The sequence below is a fragment of the Salmo salar genome, chromosome ssa25 (assembly GCF_905237065.1).
Source record: "Salmo salar chromosome ssa25, Ssal_v3.1, whole genome shotgun sequence".
NCBI lineage: Eukaryota > Metazoa > Chordata > Actinopteri > Salmoniformes > Salmonidae > Salmo > Salmo salar.
In genome coordinates, this window is record NC_059466.1 from 16,120,108 (window position 1) to 16,141,066 (window position 20,959).

At 41.7% G+C, this 20,959-nt stretch overlaps 2 protein-coding genes across 19 annotated transcripts in view; both read right to left on the reverse strand.

Moving 5' to 3' along the window:
- Positions 1-2,329: 2,329 nt before the first annotated feature.
- On the reverse strand, positions 2,330-15,616 carry LOC106586264 (ras-related protein Rap-2a). The gene is made up of 2 exons (XM_014173364.2): positions 14,532-15,616; positions 2,330-4,073 (listed from the first exon to the last, which is right to left on the reverse strand). The coding sequence occupies exons 1-2, from the start codon at positions 14,843-14,845 to the stop codon at positions 3,836-3,838; spliced, it is 552 nt and encodes a 183-aa protein (XP_014028839.1). The 5' UTR covers positions 14,846-15,616; the 3' UTR covers positions 2,330-3,835.
- Positions 15,617-16,333: 717 nt separating this feature from the next.
- LOC106586265 (muscleblind-like protein 2a) overlaps positions 16,334-20,959 on the reverse strand; it is a 35,015-nt gene continuing 30,389 nt past the window's right edge. For all 18 annotated transcript variants that reach the window (XM_014173366.2, XM_014173370.2, XM_014173375.2 and 15 more), the window contains one exon: positions 16,334-20,240. In XM_014173366.2, the coding sequence (XP_014028841.1) occupies positions 20,226-20,240 (15 nt within the window). In that variant the 3' untranslated portion in view covers positions 16,334-20,225. The remainder of the gene's footprint in view (positions 20,241-20,959) is intronic.

Sequence of the window (20,959 nt, forward strand, 5' to 3'; positions counted from 1 at the left end):
CTTTGATAACACCTGCTGCAGCTGCTGAAAACTTGCCAACAACAAAAGCTAGCTAGACTGTGGGTTAACTACTGCTGGCTATCGCACAGTGGCCTGTTGGCCTTCAAGAAGGCAGAAATTTCCATTCGTTTTTGTAAAAACGGTCCCACCCATTAAGTCAAAATGTGATTGGTTGATTCCACTGTCACTCCAAAATTTTGCCCTAATACAGTTGAATGGCAGATGCCTGCTTGTGATGGCCTAGCCAATGGCTGACTTAGCTAGCTAGACGTGTCCCCCCAGAGACCAGAAAAGAAAAATCCTGATTGGATATTTTTTTCTCTTCAGTGTTAACCCTTTCCTTTCCAACAAATATTGAAGAGATTAAATCAGAACGTCATTCAAAATAATAATATCATTATCATTATTATTATATCATTATTTTATAAATCCTTACCCCTTCTCTGAAGGCATAGAAGGCCCATTGTTCCCCATTGTGTTTGGGTTAGTAGTCATTTGTAGAGTGGCTCTATTTTACCTCAGAATGCATTTATTCACCATTCTGAATGTCTAAAGAATCCAAATGTTGTTCTGAAATATGAACACAGAAATATTGGACGTTTTTAACTCTTATAATGGTGGTGATTTGACAAAATTACAATCATGGTCTGGAATTGGACTCACATTTTTCTGGTCTTGGTCTTGACTCAGTCTCGACCCCCCTCCGGTCTTGGTCTTGAATTGGTCTCGCTTTAGGTGGTCTCGAACACAACACTGGTAAGTACTGTAGTATTCTATAGTAAACTGTAGTATTTTTTATGTGGGTTAGGATGAAATCTATTTTATTAGAGAGATCAAGAGAGATTTATTGAGACTCGACTTTGAATTGTTTAAAGCTCGGACTGAAAATGTAATCCAGGGAATCTGAATACCAATGAAGTTTGTTGTGGGCAGAGAATATTTTCTTCCCTCTTCTGAGGCCAATATAAAGTAGAAAACTGAAGAGATGTCATATGAGGTTTGGGTTAAGCACAGGGAGAGGTAAACAGTAGTGTGTATTTGGGCCAATAGATAAATTCCTTTGAAGTCTTCTTAATATACATATTTTTTTTATCATCAAAGAACACAAAAGCACAACCCCCATATAAACAAAGAAGAAAGTAAAGTTGAATTCATCAAGCTCTTGCTCGAGCAATCAACAATGGGTTCTTGTAATTCATAAAGGGCCCGTTTCTGACTTAGGAAATTATGCTTTTCTTATGCACGCCTTTCCTACGCACTTCTCAGTAGATGGTATACAGACTTACTTCATGAAGGTGCGTAATGCGCTTTCCATAGGGTTTTCAGTTTTCATTCCATAGGGTTTTCAGTTTTCATTCCATAGGGTTTTCAGTACATTTATCTTAAACCATACCTTTAAATACGGTGTACCTTTTAGTTTGAATTTTGTCAACACTCAGTGGAATATATTGGGAGACCAGTTCAGAATATTAGGGATCAGTGAAAGAAAGCCATCTAAATATATGCATATTCTTCTCTGTTTCAGCACTAGTTGGTAGATTTAAAAATACTCTGATCTTGTACACTATTTAGGGATAGGAAAGTATTTATGAAACATAAAAAACAGGTTTGGAGAGCCTTTACACATGAAAGAAAGAAAACGTTGGTTTGATTCATTCAGAAAATTGCCACATTCAATTCTTGAAACCATGGAGATGTTGGAAGATTAGTGTAGATAGAATTATAATAGGGAGAATAGTGTACAATTGCCTGCACTAACGATGGATCTGTGTGATGATACAGCCAAGTATTACGCCATGCATCGGGATCAAACTGTTATGGCTTGGTTTGCACTCCGCTCGATAATGATTCAATTAGCCTACATTTCTTTATTCTATCAACTGTTACTAATTATCCCCTGACCTTATTCATGGTTTCCTTGCGCATAAAGATGGTGGAATTATTAGGGAATTAATTCAAGGTCAGAATATGGAATATCTGTAGACACACCACTGCCACACCTTCATTTATTCCATCTCCACCCAAAAACAAATAGCAGGTGAATAGCATGCTATTCTCATGCTTAAATTCGAGGTCAGAATACGCATAGAGAGAAAAGTGCATAAAAAGGGAATTACGTTCCATTTATGTGCACTTAACTGGGGTCGGAGTCGGGCCCAAAGTGACTGCCTGTTCACTGTGTTATTTAGAACTGCAATTGGATTAGAAACAGAAGCGATTTCCGTTCCAAATAGATTTCTCTCTCCCAGAACAATTTAGAGAGATTATGGCAATGGCGTACAATGCATGTCACTCCAATAAGTTCATAAAGAAATAGTGTCACTCAAGCTTGGATATATTGTGTTAAACACACTTTTATTGTTTGGGTGCCTAGTGAAACAGTGTCACCATTCATTTAGGGAGGGAGAAAGAGTAAATGGTCACATAAAAAAATATAAAATTAACAATGAAAAATGGTAACCCAGGGAAGGTCTGGTTCCCCGTGGCAACAACGACATACAGTTGAGACAGTGTCCAGACCCAGACGTGTATGTGTTTGGTTTGCACGTTTCCACAGTCTATTATAATCTCAAAAGATGAAGTCCTTTTTTAAATTTACTAGCCATGCATACAGTTGACAATTCCACATGTGTTGAGTCAGTGTCTTCATAGGACCTGGCACTTTCCATACAAAATATTTACACTACCGTTAATTATAATTGTTATTCATCACCATCCTCATCATCATCATCACTATTATTAGCCTACTATGAATTTCAATACTCTGAATACATAAAGAGTGGGATGTTGAGACAACGTCGCATCCCATTTCATTGTGATACCCAACCCCCAAAAAATAAAATGTAGAGAATGATGAGTGATGACATCTTCATTCCTGAAAAGAAGACAGTTTCTAGAGACAAGAGTCTGTTGAGATATTCAAACATGAAAGATGGAGTCCTCCTTGTCCCATCCGAATGAAACTGTTGCAATATTCAGGAATCTGTTGTCAGAACCTCCTGAAACCAAAACAAATCACAGGATATGTGACAGACACCTCTGCTACACAAAACAGGAAGGAGAAGACAACATTGTTTCAAGAATGACAGTGACCTTTCCACCATTTTCTTTCCATTCCTCAAAACAACTAAAAAGGAAATAAGAGGAAAAAAAATGGAGGCGCTTTCAAGTCACCTCTTTGGTTCTGTCCTAGTGATGTGCAACAAAAAAAAAATGTCCCCTTGGATGAAGGTAGGTAGGCCCTCTCTTTTTCTGCACAGGAAAACTTAGTACGCAAATCAATTACTCATCAATGTTTCAAACAAGGTGATCAGAGGGATTATCTCCTCCCCACTATCTGCCGCTCTGCGCTGTCATGGTAACTTAAATTGGAGAAAGAAGGCTCCAGCTTGATGTGCTCAGAGAAACTGGGTCATATCAACAAGACCAAAAAAATGTTAAATAAACATTACCGAAGCCGATCGCAGAAAACATAAAGACTACAAAACCTGTAATTCTGCACGGACGACTCAAGACATGTTTTTTTTTCTCCGCCAGAGAAAACAGGATAACATAAGGCGAGTGCACTTTTCTTTAGTCCGGTTTGTCAATTTCTCTTGCGCAAATCCTTTGCATTCCTCATTTCATTCTATTAATTATTAACATATCATTATTATCAATTACATCATGACTGATTTTATGCACCAATGAGTTAAAATCCACCACAGTTCTACCATGAGTTTATTAATCATCCATGTTGTTGGTGTGAGTATAATCCTCCTCTCTGTGTACAGTATCTTGGTGTATGCAGACTTCCTCTCTCTCCTGTCCCCCTGGCGTCCCCTAGGCTCTGGGGCTATTGTATATTGCAGGAGGAGCAGCATGGGTCATCCTTGTCTGGCTGGGCGGCGTAGTCCATCTGCCGAACTATCTCGGCGAACAGTTCGTCCACCATGGTTTTGCTCTTGGCCGAGGTCTCCATAAAGGGGCAGCCCCACTCCTCGGCCAGAGCCTGGCCCTCGCTGGCCGACACCTCCCTCTCACTCTCCAGGTCCACCTTGTTCCCCACCAGGATCACTGGGACCTTCTCGTACCTGCAGACGACACACACAAACAGATGGAGAAAATGATCAGAAACCATCTTGTGACATGAACATATGGACAGTCACTGACTGTCAAGGCAGATCAGAATGAGACACATGAGGAGATGTGATTTGCTAAAATGTTTAACTGAGATTTAGGGGTGCCGTGTACTCCATGAAGAGCTGACTCGTTTCGCCGCCCTTGTATTTTAACTGTACCTGACGTCCTCTCTGCACTCTCCTAAATGTACAGTTGATAGGCATAATTGCAATCTAGAATGAAAGCTTCATTGGCAAATCAAGATGTTGTCAATAAATCATGCCAGCCATAAATAATTACATTAAATCCGTGTGACACATTTTCCTGAAATATATAATCTAAAAGGCCTGGCAATCACAGTTCTAAGAGGTGGCTTGCTGAGGAAGAAATCTATACTGCCCACATGCTATATTCCCTATTACTATAAGTGACAACTCGAGAACTTAACAAGGCCAGCAGTCAACAGGAAGTGGGCAAAATCACCCACAATCCCTTAGGGGCAGGAAGAGGCCATAATCCAGTGAGCTTTAAACTCTCTTCCAAATTGGTTGAGTGCTCCCACGGAGGAACTGGGCTACTCGCACAAGGGCCAGAAAGACAGTGTTACGTCGTATTTTTAATGAAGGACCTTAAGTCTTAAACGTTGTATAATACTAACACTCTCAATGAAGCGTAACACAAACATTTAATGGACATGATTCAAAATGTCTGCATTTATTGGTCAAGCCAAAGAATCTGTTTAATTGACAACATTTCTGTAAATTGGAGACATGCCGGGAGGATCTGCTGATATTGGCGTGGCGCATCCAAGGAATTAGGCATCTCTATTTTGGACACATCACAGAGAATAAAGGCTCCACTTTTATTTCTTATCTGCAAATAGGAGCTCCCTCACTAGTGATAATATTAACCGGCACACACCTGCTATGAACCCCACTCAGAATGCCTCTCTTCTCATGTTATTGAGCACAAACAGATCACAGGAGAATCATGCTCCTTGACACCTTTCAGCATCAAAGGTTAGCCTCCCTGTATGAAATATTCAAGCCTCAAAATTATTTAACACTATTTGACTGGAAAAAAACCCCACCCGTCCTTGATCGCTATGGTAACAGGTACACAAGGACACTCGTAGTGTTGGAGACTGGAGAGATGGAGAGAATCAATGACTGTAATACTTTCTTAAGTAGAGGAAACTGAGCTTCTCACGAGGGCCACGGTCTGCAGGCTCCAGTGCTAAATAAGCTTAAACTGGCAAAGACTAAGGAGCTCAAATTGATCTGGTACTGAATATATTATCCAGAATGAACTCTAATCTCTGCCATCCCCATTCTGTGGGCAAGCCAAGAACTACAGGGATAAAACAGTAGACAACAGGGGTCTGTGAGCTACTGTGTGTGACTGTGAAGCACAATACAGTAGGCTACCAGTTAGTCAGCCACCACACAGCTTGTTACAATACAGCTGGAAAACAATAGCCTTTTCAACCCAAAACTTACAGTCCATCTATTGTTCAAACAGCTGAAACAGCTGTCGACTGAGAAAAAAAATTGCATTGATAGCATTCCTGACTCCAACAATTCATTGGAGGCCCCTGATAGCAATGGTGCTATTTTGGAACACATCTTTGTGGCGACAGTAAAAATATGCAGTCAAACTATACACTCCCTCTCCATGCTCATTGAGAGGCCCTAATCATAGTGGTGGGCGTGTGGAATGGAGGGCCGGGACAGGCTCTGTGGTGGCTGTACCCGTTAAGAGAAAACCCACATGGGACACAGCGTTTAGGGAGGTTATGACGGTCCCCGGCAGGGGTGGCCATTTCTATTTTAAACAGGGCTGTGGTCGCACGGCCGTCGCTACTAGCCCCCGCTCATATGGAGTCCCGGGGCCGTCGTCACGAGTTCACATACTGCCTCGCCACCTCCAATTACAACCTGCTCTCCACACATTCATGGGAAGGCACGCCCCCATGAGGAACCCTGCGGCCCAGGGAACATGGATAAAAGTGGGATGGGAGTGTGTGTTTATGCTAGAGCAAGTTTGTGCGTCTGTGTGCGCGCTAAGTGAGCATGTGTGCTTCTGCGTGTGCACTGAGACAAGAGCAAAATTAGCACTATTTCGGGTAAGGGATTGAGCCTGGCTCTAAGACTCAGTGAGCTCTGATGGAAAATGATTTCTGATCCTCTGAAGAGCTTATAACACAGCCTCTGTCCTCGGTGCTATTGTCACAGCTGTCTGCTTCTCAGCGCTCTGAAATGAAAATTAAATCCTATAGCAATGGGACTCACTGTAAAATCCACATGAAAACCACCCCAAAGAACCCCAGGTGATCATGACGGATGATGAGCTAGAGAAGAGAGCAGTGACGGGAGAGAAGAAGTCAAATGGAAACATATCCAGCCATCCATTTCTATTCATTAACAAAATGACAGACTTGATAGGCTAGCTAACTGTCTCACAGCAGAACTGCTCACTCGACTCTCCGTCATGCAGGAGGAGTGCAGGCAGCACAAAGAGAGAACTTGTCATCTGGTGCCAAAGGAGGAGAGGGGCTATAAATAGCTGTAATAACAGAGGGGAGACCTGCAATCTTAGGAGGTGTGTGAGGACGGCTGCCACGGATACCAGAGCCTCACAGGGACTTCGCATGAAGGGTGTTGGGCACAATGGCCATTCGGGGTCTGGGCCTGGGTGCAGGAAGTGAGGATGCGAGTGGGCAGAGAAGGTCCAGGGTAGCTTGTTCTTATTCCTCAACTGAGGTTTGAGCCCGTCCGTTACGCATTCTCCACTCGGAAGTCGTGAGCAGTAGTCATCAACACATATCAGCGGCCCAGCATGCCAGCATACCCTCCCACTGTCTGTATGTCTGTCAGTCAGTCTGACTACATGCATGTGGCTGAAACACACTCGCCTCAAAAACAACCAGCACAGTTCTCCTAGACACCCCTATCTATAATGCACGATGCATCCACTGATATAAGCTGGGCCTAGCTGAGGGAGGCAGGGAAGCAGGGTGTTAGCTGCCTGGTGGTCTCTGGGCCCGGCCGCTGGGTTTATCGGGCCCTACCTGAGAGACAGTCAGCCAGTCTGGCCTACATGGTGACAGAGATCCAGCCAGGTCCCGGCACAGTGAGATGGAGTCTGTCCTGAGTCTCCTGTACCTCAGGCTGACGGTGTATCCGTGTCTCAGTAAGTCCACACAGTGGTGCCCTGCTGAGGAGTGGGTCTGACTGGAGCTGACTCAGGAGGCTGGATAAAGCTGAGTCAGGGGTATAAATGAGCTCCACCACAGTCCAAGGGAGAGGACTTTTAAACACATCTCCAGCTCTTGATCCCAGAAAGGCTGCATCGCCCTAATGTCGGGATGTGCCAAAAAGATCCCTCTGCTATTTGGGAGGATGACTCATAAATGACAAAAGCAGACAACAGCTGAGATATTACTTTGGGCTCCTTGAAACTATCTCCTTGGATCCTTCCGACTGTCTCAAGGTAGCAAGAGGATATCCACTCCTTCCCGTTTCCTGTAAAGCTTTCCTGATACTATTCTCAGAATATGACAAGACGAGTTTGTCAAAAACGGAAAATATTCCAGTTAGAAATGAAGGGAGTGACAAATGCTAGACATGCATTATTGTCATTGCTAGATTGGAGATATTAGACGGCCCACTTATGCCCCTGTCTGCAGACTGCAGTTTTATGGGTGATTTGGTGCTTTTCTTCAGAAGACAAAAATACACCCAAATTAGGCCCCCTCAAACATTCGGTCATGGTCTGATGAATGAGTATGTTCCTCTTCCTGGAGGTTTGGAAGTGCAAAATCAGAGGGCAAAGAAATAAACCAAACAATCCTACAAATTACATGAAATATCGTCATCACGAAATCTGAAATGAACACTGACTGTGTTTAATCTGAAATGAACACTGACTGTGTTTAACCTGAAATGAACACTGACTGTGTTTAACCTGAAATGAACACTGACTGTGTTTAACCTGAAATGAACACTGACTGTGTTTAACCTGAAATGAACACTGACTGTGTTTAACCTGAAATGAACACTGACTGTGTTTAATCTGAAATGAACACTGACTGTGTTTAACCTGAAATGAACACTGACTGTGTTTAATCTGAAATGAACACTGACTGTGTTTAATCTGAAATGAACACTGACTGTGTTTAATCTGAAATGAACACTGACTGTGTTTAATCTGAAATGAACACTGACTGTGTTTAATCTGAAATGAACACTGACTGTGTTTAATCTGAAATGTGAGTCCACCCCCCACCCATGCTGGCTGAAGAGAGGGGAGAGGAGAAGTACAGTAGCTAAGATTAGATTGGTCTAATTTATGGGTTTTATAAATAGAAACTGGGGCTCGGAGTGACACAGTCAGTCAGTTTCACCCTCTCTTCCCTGACCTCTGGGTCTACATGAAGATTACAGTGGCTCACGCTATGGAGCACGAGCCCATGTACATCATAATGAAAGTAAATGAAGCTCTCTTCAGCTATCCATGGGATGGATCCCCTGGACACGCACATGAAGATTGCCTCCATCCTATATCTAGTATCACCCATTTACCACAAACAGTGGCAGGATGACCGTCTGTAATTGTAAATTGTCACCAATAAAATGTATTAAACGCAACAAACACATGACTTTTTATTTGGTAACACGTCCTCGCCCTAGCTCTATCACTTCTTTTCAGGATACGCAGAAATGTAAGCTTAAAACAACAGAAAGAAGAAATGTGTGCTTGAGGCTGCTTTTTTTCCCTCTGTTGCTCTAGTAATCGCATGTTCTTTTCGTTCCCCCTCAGTCGTAATCAACAACAACAGCTTCAGCATCAAACATTAATGTCACTCTTAACAACAGTGCAATCACGTATATTGTCACTCTGCTACACACTGCCTGGCTGCCAATGCAGACTATGTCATTATTTTCGATTGCCTTGCCCTTTATGCTCTGAGAATCTGCTTGATGATGCTCAAGCCAGGCTTAGACAAATAGACAAAGTAAGAGTTCCCTGCGTAAGTATATATAAAAGGCCTTGCTGCACTTGATCTGGGGGGAAACAAACGTGTGGGTGGTCTTGACAGGGGGAACATTGACAAGGCTATTGAAATTCACATGAAAACGATGCATCTGTGGGCTTTTAACAAGTTCACTTTCTATCAAATAGGATAGTCCTCCATCTAATCACACGGGTGTTATAGAAATATGTAGCCTGCAGGACAGAATTCATGGCATGTTAGTCTGTGACTTTGCGCAAGGGCTTTGACAATAACATAAAGATAAAGACCAAAGTAATTCACCCAAATGCTGAGCAAGGAGAAATTAGGACTAGGCTTGGGTCGTATAGCGTATATACCATATACCGGGGTATTTTAAAACAGCCATGGGATGTTTTTTTTCAATACCGTCAATACCGTTGACACAATTTCCTTTTTTTCTCGCTACTTTTCAAGTAAATACCTGAGGTCAACTTGTGCAATATGTTAAGAGATACAGAAGATCACATTTTTCATTTCACCTGTCACATAATTTTTCATTATAGCACTTGCTAGTGGTACCCAGTCACGTGGTGTTTGCTTACAAGCACACAACGACGAGAGATCGGAGCCTTGTAAATCCCCTCACTGTTGTCCAGCATGCTCCAGATGATCTAGTTACAGTGTGGAATTCACAACTGAATGTTTGCCAGCTAGATATCTAATAACTATTAAGCTAACTGTCTATAATGTGCTAAATGCTCGGCAATTGTGCATTCGGTTTGCTAATTTAGTAGCTAGTTAGCTATCTAGCTAAGTGGTTAGCTTCTTCCAAAATCACACTTCGCTTGGCGGTAACAGCAGAGAATCCCCTCCTGGATCAAGAGCCTTGCTGTCTAATATTTGTTTTGTGTGTGTAGCAAACTTTGAGTAGCATTTTTGTTGTTACTTGTATACCTTTATGAGCTGGGATGTCTGTCCTGAACATAGTTTCGGTCAGAGAATGTATAACATTTTTGCAATGTGCTCGTTATCATCTAGTTAGCATTCTCTATGGGATTTTACATGTTTTTGTTAGCATTGCTAATCATCGGATTACAAAGGCTCAGTGGGGTTTGAAAATAGCGTCCCTTGTATTCAGTGCCGGTATTACCGAACATCCCGGTATGGCACAAGGTCGGTATGAAGGTATGACAATCTGGATACCGCCAAAGCCTAATTAGGACCTTATTGGACAACCAAATGCCCAAGATCATTTTAACCAATTGACATTCGGCACATGGCAAACTCCTTTAAGGTTGACCTGATTGGTATGTTCTGCAGTACTAGATCACTGCAACATAGGATAAGTCCTGCCTTCCACCATGAAAATACTGTGACAACTACAATAACCCTCTGTGATAGTCTCATTCTGACCCTGTGACCATAACATAGGCTAAAAAGAAGTACAACATCACCCTGTAGGTAAATCATCCCTGTTCCTCCTCCCTTGCCATGCTCTTCATCATATCTGGGTGCACTGGCACGTCCTGTGCCACCCGTCAGCCAGCATCACCTGTGCATGGCTAACTGTTGCTGAAGCAAGGTGATGAGCCCCCCCAGCGGGCATGGAGGGGCAGGGGGCGAGCGGAACTAATAATTTGCCCCAGTGGCCTCTGTTACTGCCGCCCTGTGCCACTGACAGGTGGAAGACACTGATGCGCCCTGACAGGTCTCGGGATGGGCGCGACACACACCAGCGCCTCTGACTTGGGCGGGCGCCGGGACGGCTCCTGTGTGAGACAGTAACGAGGACAGGAGAGGCTAAGTGAACAGCAGTGACAGCTGCATAATCCACAGGGCAGCATGGAGCCCTGGAGGAGAGACATTGGGCATGGGGCCTCCTTGGCCATGGGGTCCTGAGGAGAAGTCAAGGCTGCTGGCTGGGCTATGCGCCAGAGCCCCATTCCACTTTCACCCCTCTGCAGGTTGGGAGGGTGTAGTGACATTTAGCACTGCCCTACAACGTATTTTAATATACTCTCCACTCTTATTAATACAGTCTTAAATATTGTTATACTCTTCAGTAAAACAACTGACTGACTTCTAGATCATTCAACTAGACTCTTTGACAGCATTATCTTCCTTTACAAAATGATGGTACATTTCCTGGTTTACTGCTTGGATCTGAATGTAAGTGTAGACAGCGCTAGTGTAAACCACCGGTAGAATGGAAGCTTGTAAACATTCTACCTAAGTGAAGAGTAGCATGTTTTCTTTGACCCTAAACAAAGAGTGGACAGTCAACACCGCCATACCCGCAGATAGATATCGTCAGAGGAAGCCATGGGAAGAGCTGGCCATGGTCTGGTCTAGACTCCCCAGCACTCCAACTTAACTTCTACACTACAAACATGAACTGTAAAAAACACAGTTCCAACTTTAGAGAACATCCCATGCTCTTCTCTTCAAACTGTTTGGGACGGGAGAGATTCAGTCACCACAGGGTCCCCACAATCTCAGAGGTAGGGCCGGAGGACATCGCACTATCCCATCAACTGTAACGCCATAGTACGATCGTTAAAGTAGAAATGACAATACTGTACATGTGTTCTCGCTACCCTTTACTGTTGTTAACCCTGTGTAATAACATTGCAAGTACCCAGTAACAACCTTTTATTAACGTGTTCTTGTTGCTTATTAATGGAGAACAGAGGTTTTTGTTACACAAGAAGAAATGTAATGTAATTACAAAGTCATAACATGTCGATACATTTGGAATTACAGCGTGATTACGCACTGTATAGGGGAAACTATCATGCAAAGTGCTTATCGTGATTTATTGTACATGTCGCCATAAATGTGCATTGCCTTTGTTCCTGTGGGGCTGTGATGAGGTATTGGAGTGTCTGACAGTAGAATAGGTAACCTGGGTGTCTAAAGGCATCCGCGTGCTCCCCAGCCAAAACACTTCAGAAGAGGTCATTCATAATATTATTACGACATTTTGTGACGTTTTTGTTCGTTTTGGACTTTGGTTAGGGTTTTTTCGGCTGTTCGGGCACACAGCATTATTTCTGGATACAAGCCGAAGTCTACACCCCTTCGTCGGTGATTGATTAACAGTAGGGATTCTTCAATAAAGTCTTTGTTGTTTGTCCATTTTGAGACGCCGTAGCCAGTATACACTTCCTCAAAACGTCAAAATTGATGACAGATTCCTTGAGTTATCTTAGGTTAATTCTGACTGTTACTGGCAACGGCATCTCAAAATGGACAAACAGTACCACTTTTTTCTTGTTTTTCAAGTGAAGGTCTTTTAAGGGAGTATTGCGAACACTCGTTCGCATGCTGACGCCTTTAGGGAGTTGACACCAGACTTGAGGAGAGAGGAGGCAGTCCCTGGGTGTGTGTCTGATTCCACACACCACAGCTGGCCCACACCTGGTGCACACACACACCCACACACACACTAGGGGATGACGCCCCGCCAGCTAGGAAGCATCGCTCCCTCCCCTCCAGATTCCCTCACATACCTCTCCCTGTACTCACATTTTTTATGGGGGAAACACATGCTGACCTCATTCTTTCATCTGGAGTCGTACATGTATTTGAATGGTTTTAAATGCAATCCAAACTCCAAGCGATCATGGATTTATTGAAACAAACACACACCAAGATAGCCAGGAAAAGGAACTTATGAATTGGTAAGATAGCCAGGAAGAAGAAGAACTGAATTGGTAATGGCAATGATGATAGTAAATATTGGAGAGAATGCAATTTCAGCTACAGAGATTTCTACTTATTCGAAATCAGATCACTTGAGAGGCCATGTTGGTGTGGAGCGACGCATGACGCTGTGTAGCACGTCAATGGGAGGATCCAACTGAAATGTTGAGGAGTAATTTGGTCGTTTTGTGTTGTTAATCTATTGCTCCATTGTGAGGTTTCTCAGTGAGCCTTGTCTCTTTGTGGCTCATCCAGACTTCCTCCATTCACCCTGGCAGATACACTGACACCTCCAATGAATGATGAACCCACACTGTCACAGCTCAGTGCATAGTGGATTCCCACTTCACATCAACTCTAGAAGAGGGAGACACAAACATGTGAATGTAGCCAAGGTTTGACGATAATATAGCATTTATATGGCGGCGTGTAGGGTCTTAACCAGGTCACCAGGTCTTGAGTGTGAATGACTCATTCATGTTGTCACTTTTTAAGTCTGCCACAAATTAGGCCACTGCACACTCGACCTATATGAATTACTTTGGTAAGCTAAGGGGTAACCGAGTTGTCTGGATAGCATGTCACATTGTTGTAACATGATTCTAAACATGTTAGGACAATGCTAGGACAATGAGACATGCGGCCACTAAAGATGACCTCATGTCTGGAGCATCCCTATAATAACAGTGCTTATCATACGTATGATTCCTGTTTGTTCTGGTTTATGCATCCTTTCCAAACGGATTGCATGTTTCTAATTAAAAACATCACTTCCTCTCTTCAGGAACCGGCTTCTCAGTGTGCTCCTCCAAATGTAGCAACTCCTGCCAACCCCCCCCTTGCTTTAGCTCTATTTTGAGGGTTTGTCTGTCTATTAGAATCAGGCCTTTGTTTCTCTCCGCAGAGTCACTGGAGCTGTGAATCCTGGGTATTCCAGCTGTCTGTTTCACTGGGGTTGCAGCATCTAAGCTCAGCCAGCATACAGTCTTGTGGACAGCCCATCAAACACACAGAGTAGAGCTGCATCCAAGGTAGCCAGACAGATAGACACTCTCTCTCCAATGTAATCAAGTGCAGGGGAAACTGGTCTCACATCTACTGATGGACAAGGCCTGATATGGTACAGTAGTACAGTAGAGTCTAACTGAGGAGAAATAGCACCATGGCCTTGAAACTAAAATAGCTGTAGAGCTACAGGCAAAAACAGCAGATGACCAACCAACCATATGTCTCCTACCATGCTAAATAAGACACAGGCATGCCGTAAAGACAACGCTGAATATATCATTTACATTGTTTGAAGAACCCAGTTGCATTGCCTTTAGAGAGATGGATATCGGCTAGTGTTGGATGATACAGGACCACTTGGATAGATTTAGCAGTAGTAGGCCTATGCAGGGTCAGAAGGCTTGAATATGCTAAAGTAGGCACTAGGCCTGTGTGTTGTGTATCACCACAGGACACATCGTCAAAAGGAGTGTTATGTGAGTGTATACTCTGCACAAAGGTGCTTCTTCATAGATTGTGTAGTAGGCCTACCATTACATAGATCAATGATGTTTTCTGTCAATGGGGTATATGATAGGAGTCAGATTAGATGTGCTCGTGGGAAAATGCAAGCAGGAATTATCATCCACGTCTATGCATGTTTACAATGAGACGTTGCAGTTCTGACATAGGCCTACTGTAGGCCTTCCATAATACACGGATTTGATCCAAAATCACCCACCTTTTCACTCTGATGATCTGGTCCCTCATGGGTTTGATGTCTTGGAAGCTCTGCTGGTTGACAAGACTGTAGACCAGTATGAAGCCTTGGCCATTTTTTATGTAAAGATCCCGCATGGATGCGAACTGTTCGGTACCAGCAGTGTCAAGAATCTCCAGAACAGAGGGTGAGGAATCCACCTCGATTTCTTTGCGGTAAAAATCTTCTATGGTCGGGTCGTACTTCTCAATAAAAGTCCCGGTCACAAACTGAACAGTGAGGGCGGATTTCCCGACCCCACCGCTGCCGAGGACCACCACTTTGTACTCGCGCATTGCTCCCTTGTTATTTGATGATTTCAAGAGATTGTCGAAAGCTATCACTCTCCGCGCGACATAGAATAAAATATATCCGTGCAAATGGCATTCATTCGTGTCCCATTTTGAACGGATATAAAAAATACAGCCTTGCTTACCACCGCTCAGCAATGGCAAATAAAAAGCTGAGCACAAAGACTCGCTGCCCGAAGATGGATTTCATTGTAGAAATTCCCACAGGCACACCAGACATTGATTACTAGGCTATGCGCATCGAAACGACTGCAATTTTTTTTTTAAATGTGCATTAAAAGGTATCAAAACGCTGGACAATGTGAAACGTGTGGTTTTTCATCTGCTTAGCTCACCATTCTATGCATCACAAAAAAACTAAACTTGCTCCAGCGAAGACATTGGAGAAAAAACAGGACGGCTCCTGATGGATTCTGCAAGACTTGCGCGTTTTATCTCAACAAATTTTGATAAATAAATAAATACAAATGTAAGAGTTAGGCCTATTAATATAAGTTTCGTTGCTTTTTCACCATCTCTTTCATCTCCCCGTTCCTTATGCGTTCACGAATACAATCCTGACCGCCATACTCTCGGGTGGAGACCCACCGCTGCCGTGTAATCAACCGGTCTCCTCTCGGCTTCCGTACCAACGAAAATGAGACGGGTCTTTCCCACTAGACAGATGTGCAAGGAGTCCAATGGCTACCAATATTTGCTGTTAACCTCACTCATGACTATCTGAATGCCACACGGAAACAGCCAGTAAAATAAAGGGTTGGATTTCCGTTCATGTGCAAAATTTCCCATCATTCGGTAACCGAAGTGACATCCTCTGAGCGCTCACCCAATCACAGAAGCCGCTTGAGGATGTGTATCCAAGAGGAGGAAAGTGCGCGCAGATGCTGTTGCTATGGTAACGCTGCCAGCTGTGTAGCAGCATCACTTGCATAAGGAGAGTATAAAAGCAGATTATAAACTAGCCTGGTTGCCTTCTCTGGTTAGCTATTCGATTCCACGCCTCTCTTTGACAAATGATAGGAGTGGCAAGGAGTGGTATGTTAGTTGAAGACTGGTACCCAGACTACTTATAAGCTGTCATTTAAACAAACAGCAGCACAATGTGCGATTAGAGGAACCTCTTCTAGCAGAATAACTTATTGAACTAGACTGTATAGACCTATACATAACTAGACACAATGACGTGGATGCCTGTGGATGAGTCAATGTCTTTGCAATATCTGCTTGTGTTATCAGATGCAGATGTACATAAACAGACTATTCAAAAAAAATTGCAACAATTTAGCGTACATTTTCTTTTTCAACAATTTACCATATTCATAAAAAAATATCCAATAATTCATGAATTTTCCAGAGAATGGGATAAGACTAAAACTAACACGTGAATTGCATTCCTGAGATGGTGCATTTTATTATGTAGGCCTTTGAAACCATATCCTCTGCATATATAAAGTTACCAAAGGCATCACAAACTTGGCATTTACTTCAACTTTTATTTGTTTTTTTTTTACATTAGATTTTACACAAAACAAAACTACTATATATATATAGTATATATATATATATATATATATCATAAAAGAGCACATAATTATGCACAAATAAAACATTAAAAAATTGCCACATGAACAGATTCAAAATGAGTAAGGGTTTGTACTTTTCCCCTCTGTTAAAGAGTACGGCATTACCGATGGAACCATATGTGGCACTGGCACAGCACTTTAAACACAACTCTGCAGTAACTGTACCACAGCCATTTAGAATGGCACCCGCCAGTTTTCTCATCATCAAGCTTTTCTCAGTAAAGTGTTTGACTGCACTCTTTACAATCTACCATTTTGGCCTCAAAATGAAAATGTCTGTAGTGAGAATTAAAACAGCATATTTCACTAATTGCAATAGACTAAATACAATCCTTATATTTAATGAACCCTAACACATAACAACTTAAGAACAATACATCAAAGGTAAGGCAAAGTTCACTAATAAGTTTGTCTGCTTAGTTTACCAACTGTTCAGAAAGTGCTTACCCACAGGGCACACACTGGTTAAATCAACGTTGTTTCCACGTAATTTCAACCAAATTACGTTGAACCAACATGGAATATACGTTCAATTGAAGTCTGTGCCCAGTGGGTAGGAATCATGTTACCATTGGGTCAGTAAAAGTGAACACATTCTGACTGTCCAACTCTTTTGATTGGGTGGTCTAAAATCTCAACTAACTTTCAGGTACAGCTGTATCTAGCTATAAAAACATTGGAAACATTTAGCAAAACTTGAGTTGAAATTACCATTAAAATTAACATCCGTTTTCAAAGAGCATTTTTTTGGTGAAAGACGCCTTCGGTGAACAATTGAAATAATTTAAGAGTATCACTGCCAGATTAGCCATACCCATGACTACATGTTTAACATACTTTTTCTGCAGTGTAAAAATAACTTTATTCTGGGAACAAAGTGCAATTCTAAACAGCTGAACAACCATCAAAACACAGCTTTTTGAGTTTTCCATTGCCTTTATGAGTCTAGGGATGCTTTGTAAGAGGACTTTAGAGAGCTCATTTTTGGTAGAATAGATTAGAGCATGTATTTAGGGACATTTAAGTGTCATGGGTAGGCTGTCAAATGCAAAAGGAATATACTACTGTAATACAAAGGCATTATGATACTGAAAATATTGTTGTATATAATTTTGCCATAAAATAGGAACTGTTCAGATTCTGGCAATACAATCTAGTGTGTTACAGTGCTCTAGAAAACGTAACAATTACATCATTTACAAAAATACAGAGCTTCCGTCATTGCAACTTTAGGTTGCCACAGAGACAAATTAATATAGTTATGAAATTATACAGTACTACAATGAAAAGTAAATTTACTTAAATGTTATTTTTTTTTGGTAGACTGTGACCTATACAATAAACTGTTTTTATACATAATAAAAGCAATTCTACAGCCTTGCTCGTACTGCAGTGTGTTGTCCTGTATAGGTGACAAGGCAGTGACAAGGATGAGATGTGGAAGCTTGCCATTGGTAGCTCCAACATTCCATCCCTGGTCACAGACGGCTTTTCATAGGCTAACGTGACAGGACAGGTCATTTGAATAACCGCCAGCAGAGCAAAGCTCAGCTTAATAAATTACATTCATTTTAAAATAGAATACAACATTGTTCTATAACTAATGTTAAACAAATAAGTAAATTCCATATATTTCCATCAAACAGAACATAAAAATGAACTTTTCTGAAAAGAAAATGAAAAGTAATGAAAAAGGACAAAGATGGTAAGAACATGCGTCATTTCAGTTTTCTGTGAATTGTCTGAGTTGATCAAACACCATGACAATATCACGATACTGATGACATTTCTTTTACGCATACTGATTTCACTCACACAGAAAATGAAAAGGGAGAATGAAAGACTTGTGGGCAAGATTTAGAGTTTGCACCTGTGTGAAGTTTTTAACTGTTATTTTCAAGAGCAAATAAAACATAAAAGGTTAAGCAAAAGGTAAAATAATGTTACATGTCGATCATTGTAAATAGTTCCATGTTTTTAGCTTAGTTTTGCCTTTTATATCCTACTGTAAATAACTGCTGTAGACTTTGCACAGGTGCATTGGTGGGTAAATCTGTCTGTGTTTCGTAAGTGCAGTTTGTATATACAATGAAGCTTTGACAAAAACACATGTAGAGTTATATGAGTTTCATTGCACAATGTGATTAGTTATGTGACTACGTCCTACCACTAAAACATTTACTGTGATACATTCTACTCGAAAGACGTTAGACAGACTATGATAACAGCGCATTAAACACGAGGATATGGTTGTAAAGACGGTTGTATATAGAGACAAATGAGTTACCGACATAATGAGTTACCAACATAGAACCACAACACATATCCGGTTCTCCAAACTCATCTCCAATCACTTTTTAGTTGCAAACGACTTTCAACTCATTAAGAATGAAGCTAAACCATTTTACACAATGAACAATCACTGAACTTCATGCCAAAGCAGCCATGTTCCTTATCTGCCAGATATTGAAACTTGAAAGTAAATGAAAGGTTAAAGCACTAAAACTAACCCAGTGTACAAAGACTACCAATGCACTGAATTCACCTCACACAAACAGTTGTTCATTGTATTTATTGTGAGGCCATGGAGTACGTTGAGAAACGGCGGGGTTTTCTACTCAAAGTTGAATATTTCTCACATAGAGCCTTTTCAAGATGCTTGTTATGTACATTACTTTAGGCACTTCTACAGTTCAAATAAGACAGGATTAATAAGTGACCTCGAGTCACCGCAAGGTTTCCTTGCACGTGTACGTCAGCCTTTTTAAAACAAGGATCACCACGTCTTTCCTTTTGAAGTGTTATCATTCTGCTCCCTCTTTAATGTCTGTGGCCTCTGCACTATGACCACCTAACCCCTCTCATGTCTGTGACAGCTCGGCAGACACTCACTCAGCCTTTCAGTTCCTCTAAGGTGGCTTATTTTCAGCCCACCCATCACTCTGCGAGGTCATTGGCACAACATCTGGTATATGGTGTTTATTTGATGGATGCCAAGACAAGGCTCACCTAAAAACTTGACCGAAGAGACATAGCGCAAACAGCGCAGCACAGACAGAAACTTGGGAACCGTGGTAGCTAAATTCCTTTATCATTTCTGGAATTAGTGGCTGATTATATCACTGCCATAAGGTACATGAATTCATTTTCTGCTATTATCATTGGGTTTGCTGAGGCTCACTCAATTGGTTATTCCTCCGTAGAGAAGCCAAGGCACACCAGGAGGGGGAGCAGTGATCCTGTACTCAGAGAATAACCACAAGGTAAACAACGACATGCTATCCTCTGTCACATTCGTCCTTTACAAGAGCAAGAAGGACACTCACAAGCCAAATGCAATTTGTATATGGTGTATAAACAAGAGCGCTTTCCAATGGTCTGTGTTTTAAATAAAAGCAATCAAGCACTTAGATGCACAATCATTTTCTGCTAAAAAAATTACATTTGAATTAGATGAGTGTTGTGCACTTTTAACAAAACATTAAAAAGGAAATAAAAGTCATCGTTGAATACCTTTACGATTAAATCTTCACAATCTCCAATCATGTGTGAATACATATAATAAATCAGTCATTTACACATCAGTAACGATATTAGTCCTAGCAATACAGGTATATAATTTGTATATTTTAACATAGCTCAATGTTCTACATTTCCTCAGTAATCTTCTTCTCAGCATGCAGGTTGCTGTAGTTCTCGTGTGGAGCAAAAGTAGTATTTACAGAAGGGCTGTTTAGGGCCTCTAAGGGGAGCGTCTTGACACTCTGTTCCTTTCTTGTAGGTTACTTTAGGATGATCTGTTTTAGAAGCAGAGATTGAGAAAGACATCATGTTACTCAATGGTGGTACTCACAATGAACATGACCGATTGCCCTTAGGTCCAAGCAACAGTGCCAGTACATTTTTGGATGACAAACACAATACTGATATAGTGTTGTTGAAGAGTCATGGCGGTAAATTATTAAAGAATAAGGGTTCTTATTTGCAGAAGTAGAACAGTAACAAAACTGTGACCAGTATAATCATATAATGCTGAAGAAACAAAGAAACCCAGGAGTAAAAATACATTTGAATCCCACATGTAAAACAAAGAGAATTTGGTTGATGTTAGGAACCTTTCAGATAAGATTCAGAGCCGAGGCAGTAGTCTACATACCAAAGTTATTGCTAAAGCTAAAATGCTGCAAATCTCAATGACAAAAACAAACTGAAATAGTACACTATGTATTCCATGTTAATACCTGGGAGAAATAAAAGACAAATACATCAAGCAGAATAAGCTGCAGGAGGAGGCTGGTGGTTGGCAAGTATGTTTATGTGTTCTCCCGACCCAAACCACAGCCCCCTCCTCTCCTGCTGGAAAGAAAGAAGCACATCACCTGACCTGCCCCCCAGGTGGAAGAGTCTAAAAGGGGCAACAGAGGGCAGTCACAGGCACAGAGCTGTCACAAAATCACACACATCCATAAAGACATACAGTATGACCTTCCTGTGATAATAACAGCCATGTATGAGC

Coding starts and splice junctions, on each gene's coding strand:
- LOC106586264 (XM_014173364.2), bottom strand. CDS start 14,845: ATGCGCGAGTACAAAGTGGTGGTCCTCGGCAGCGGTGGGGTCGGGAAA. Junction 4,074..14,531: donor CAGATCATCAGAGTGAAAAG/GTGGGTGATTTT, acceptor TGTCGTCTGCAG/GTACGAGAAGGTCCCAGTGA.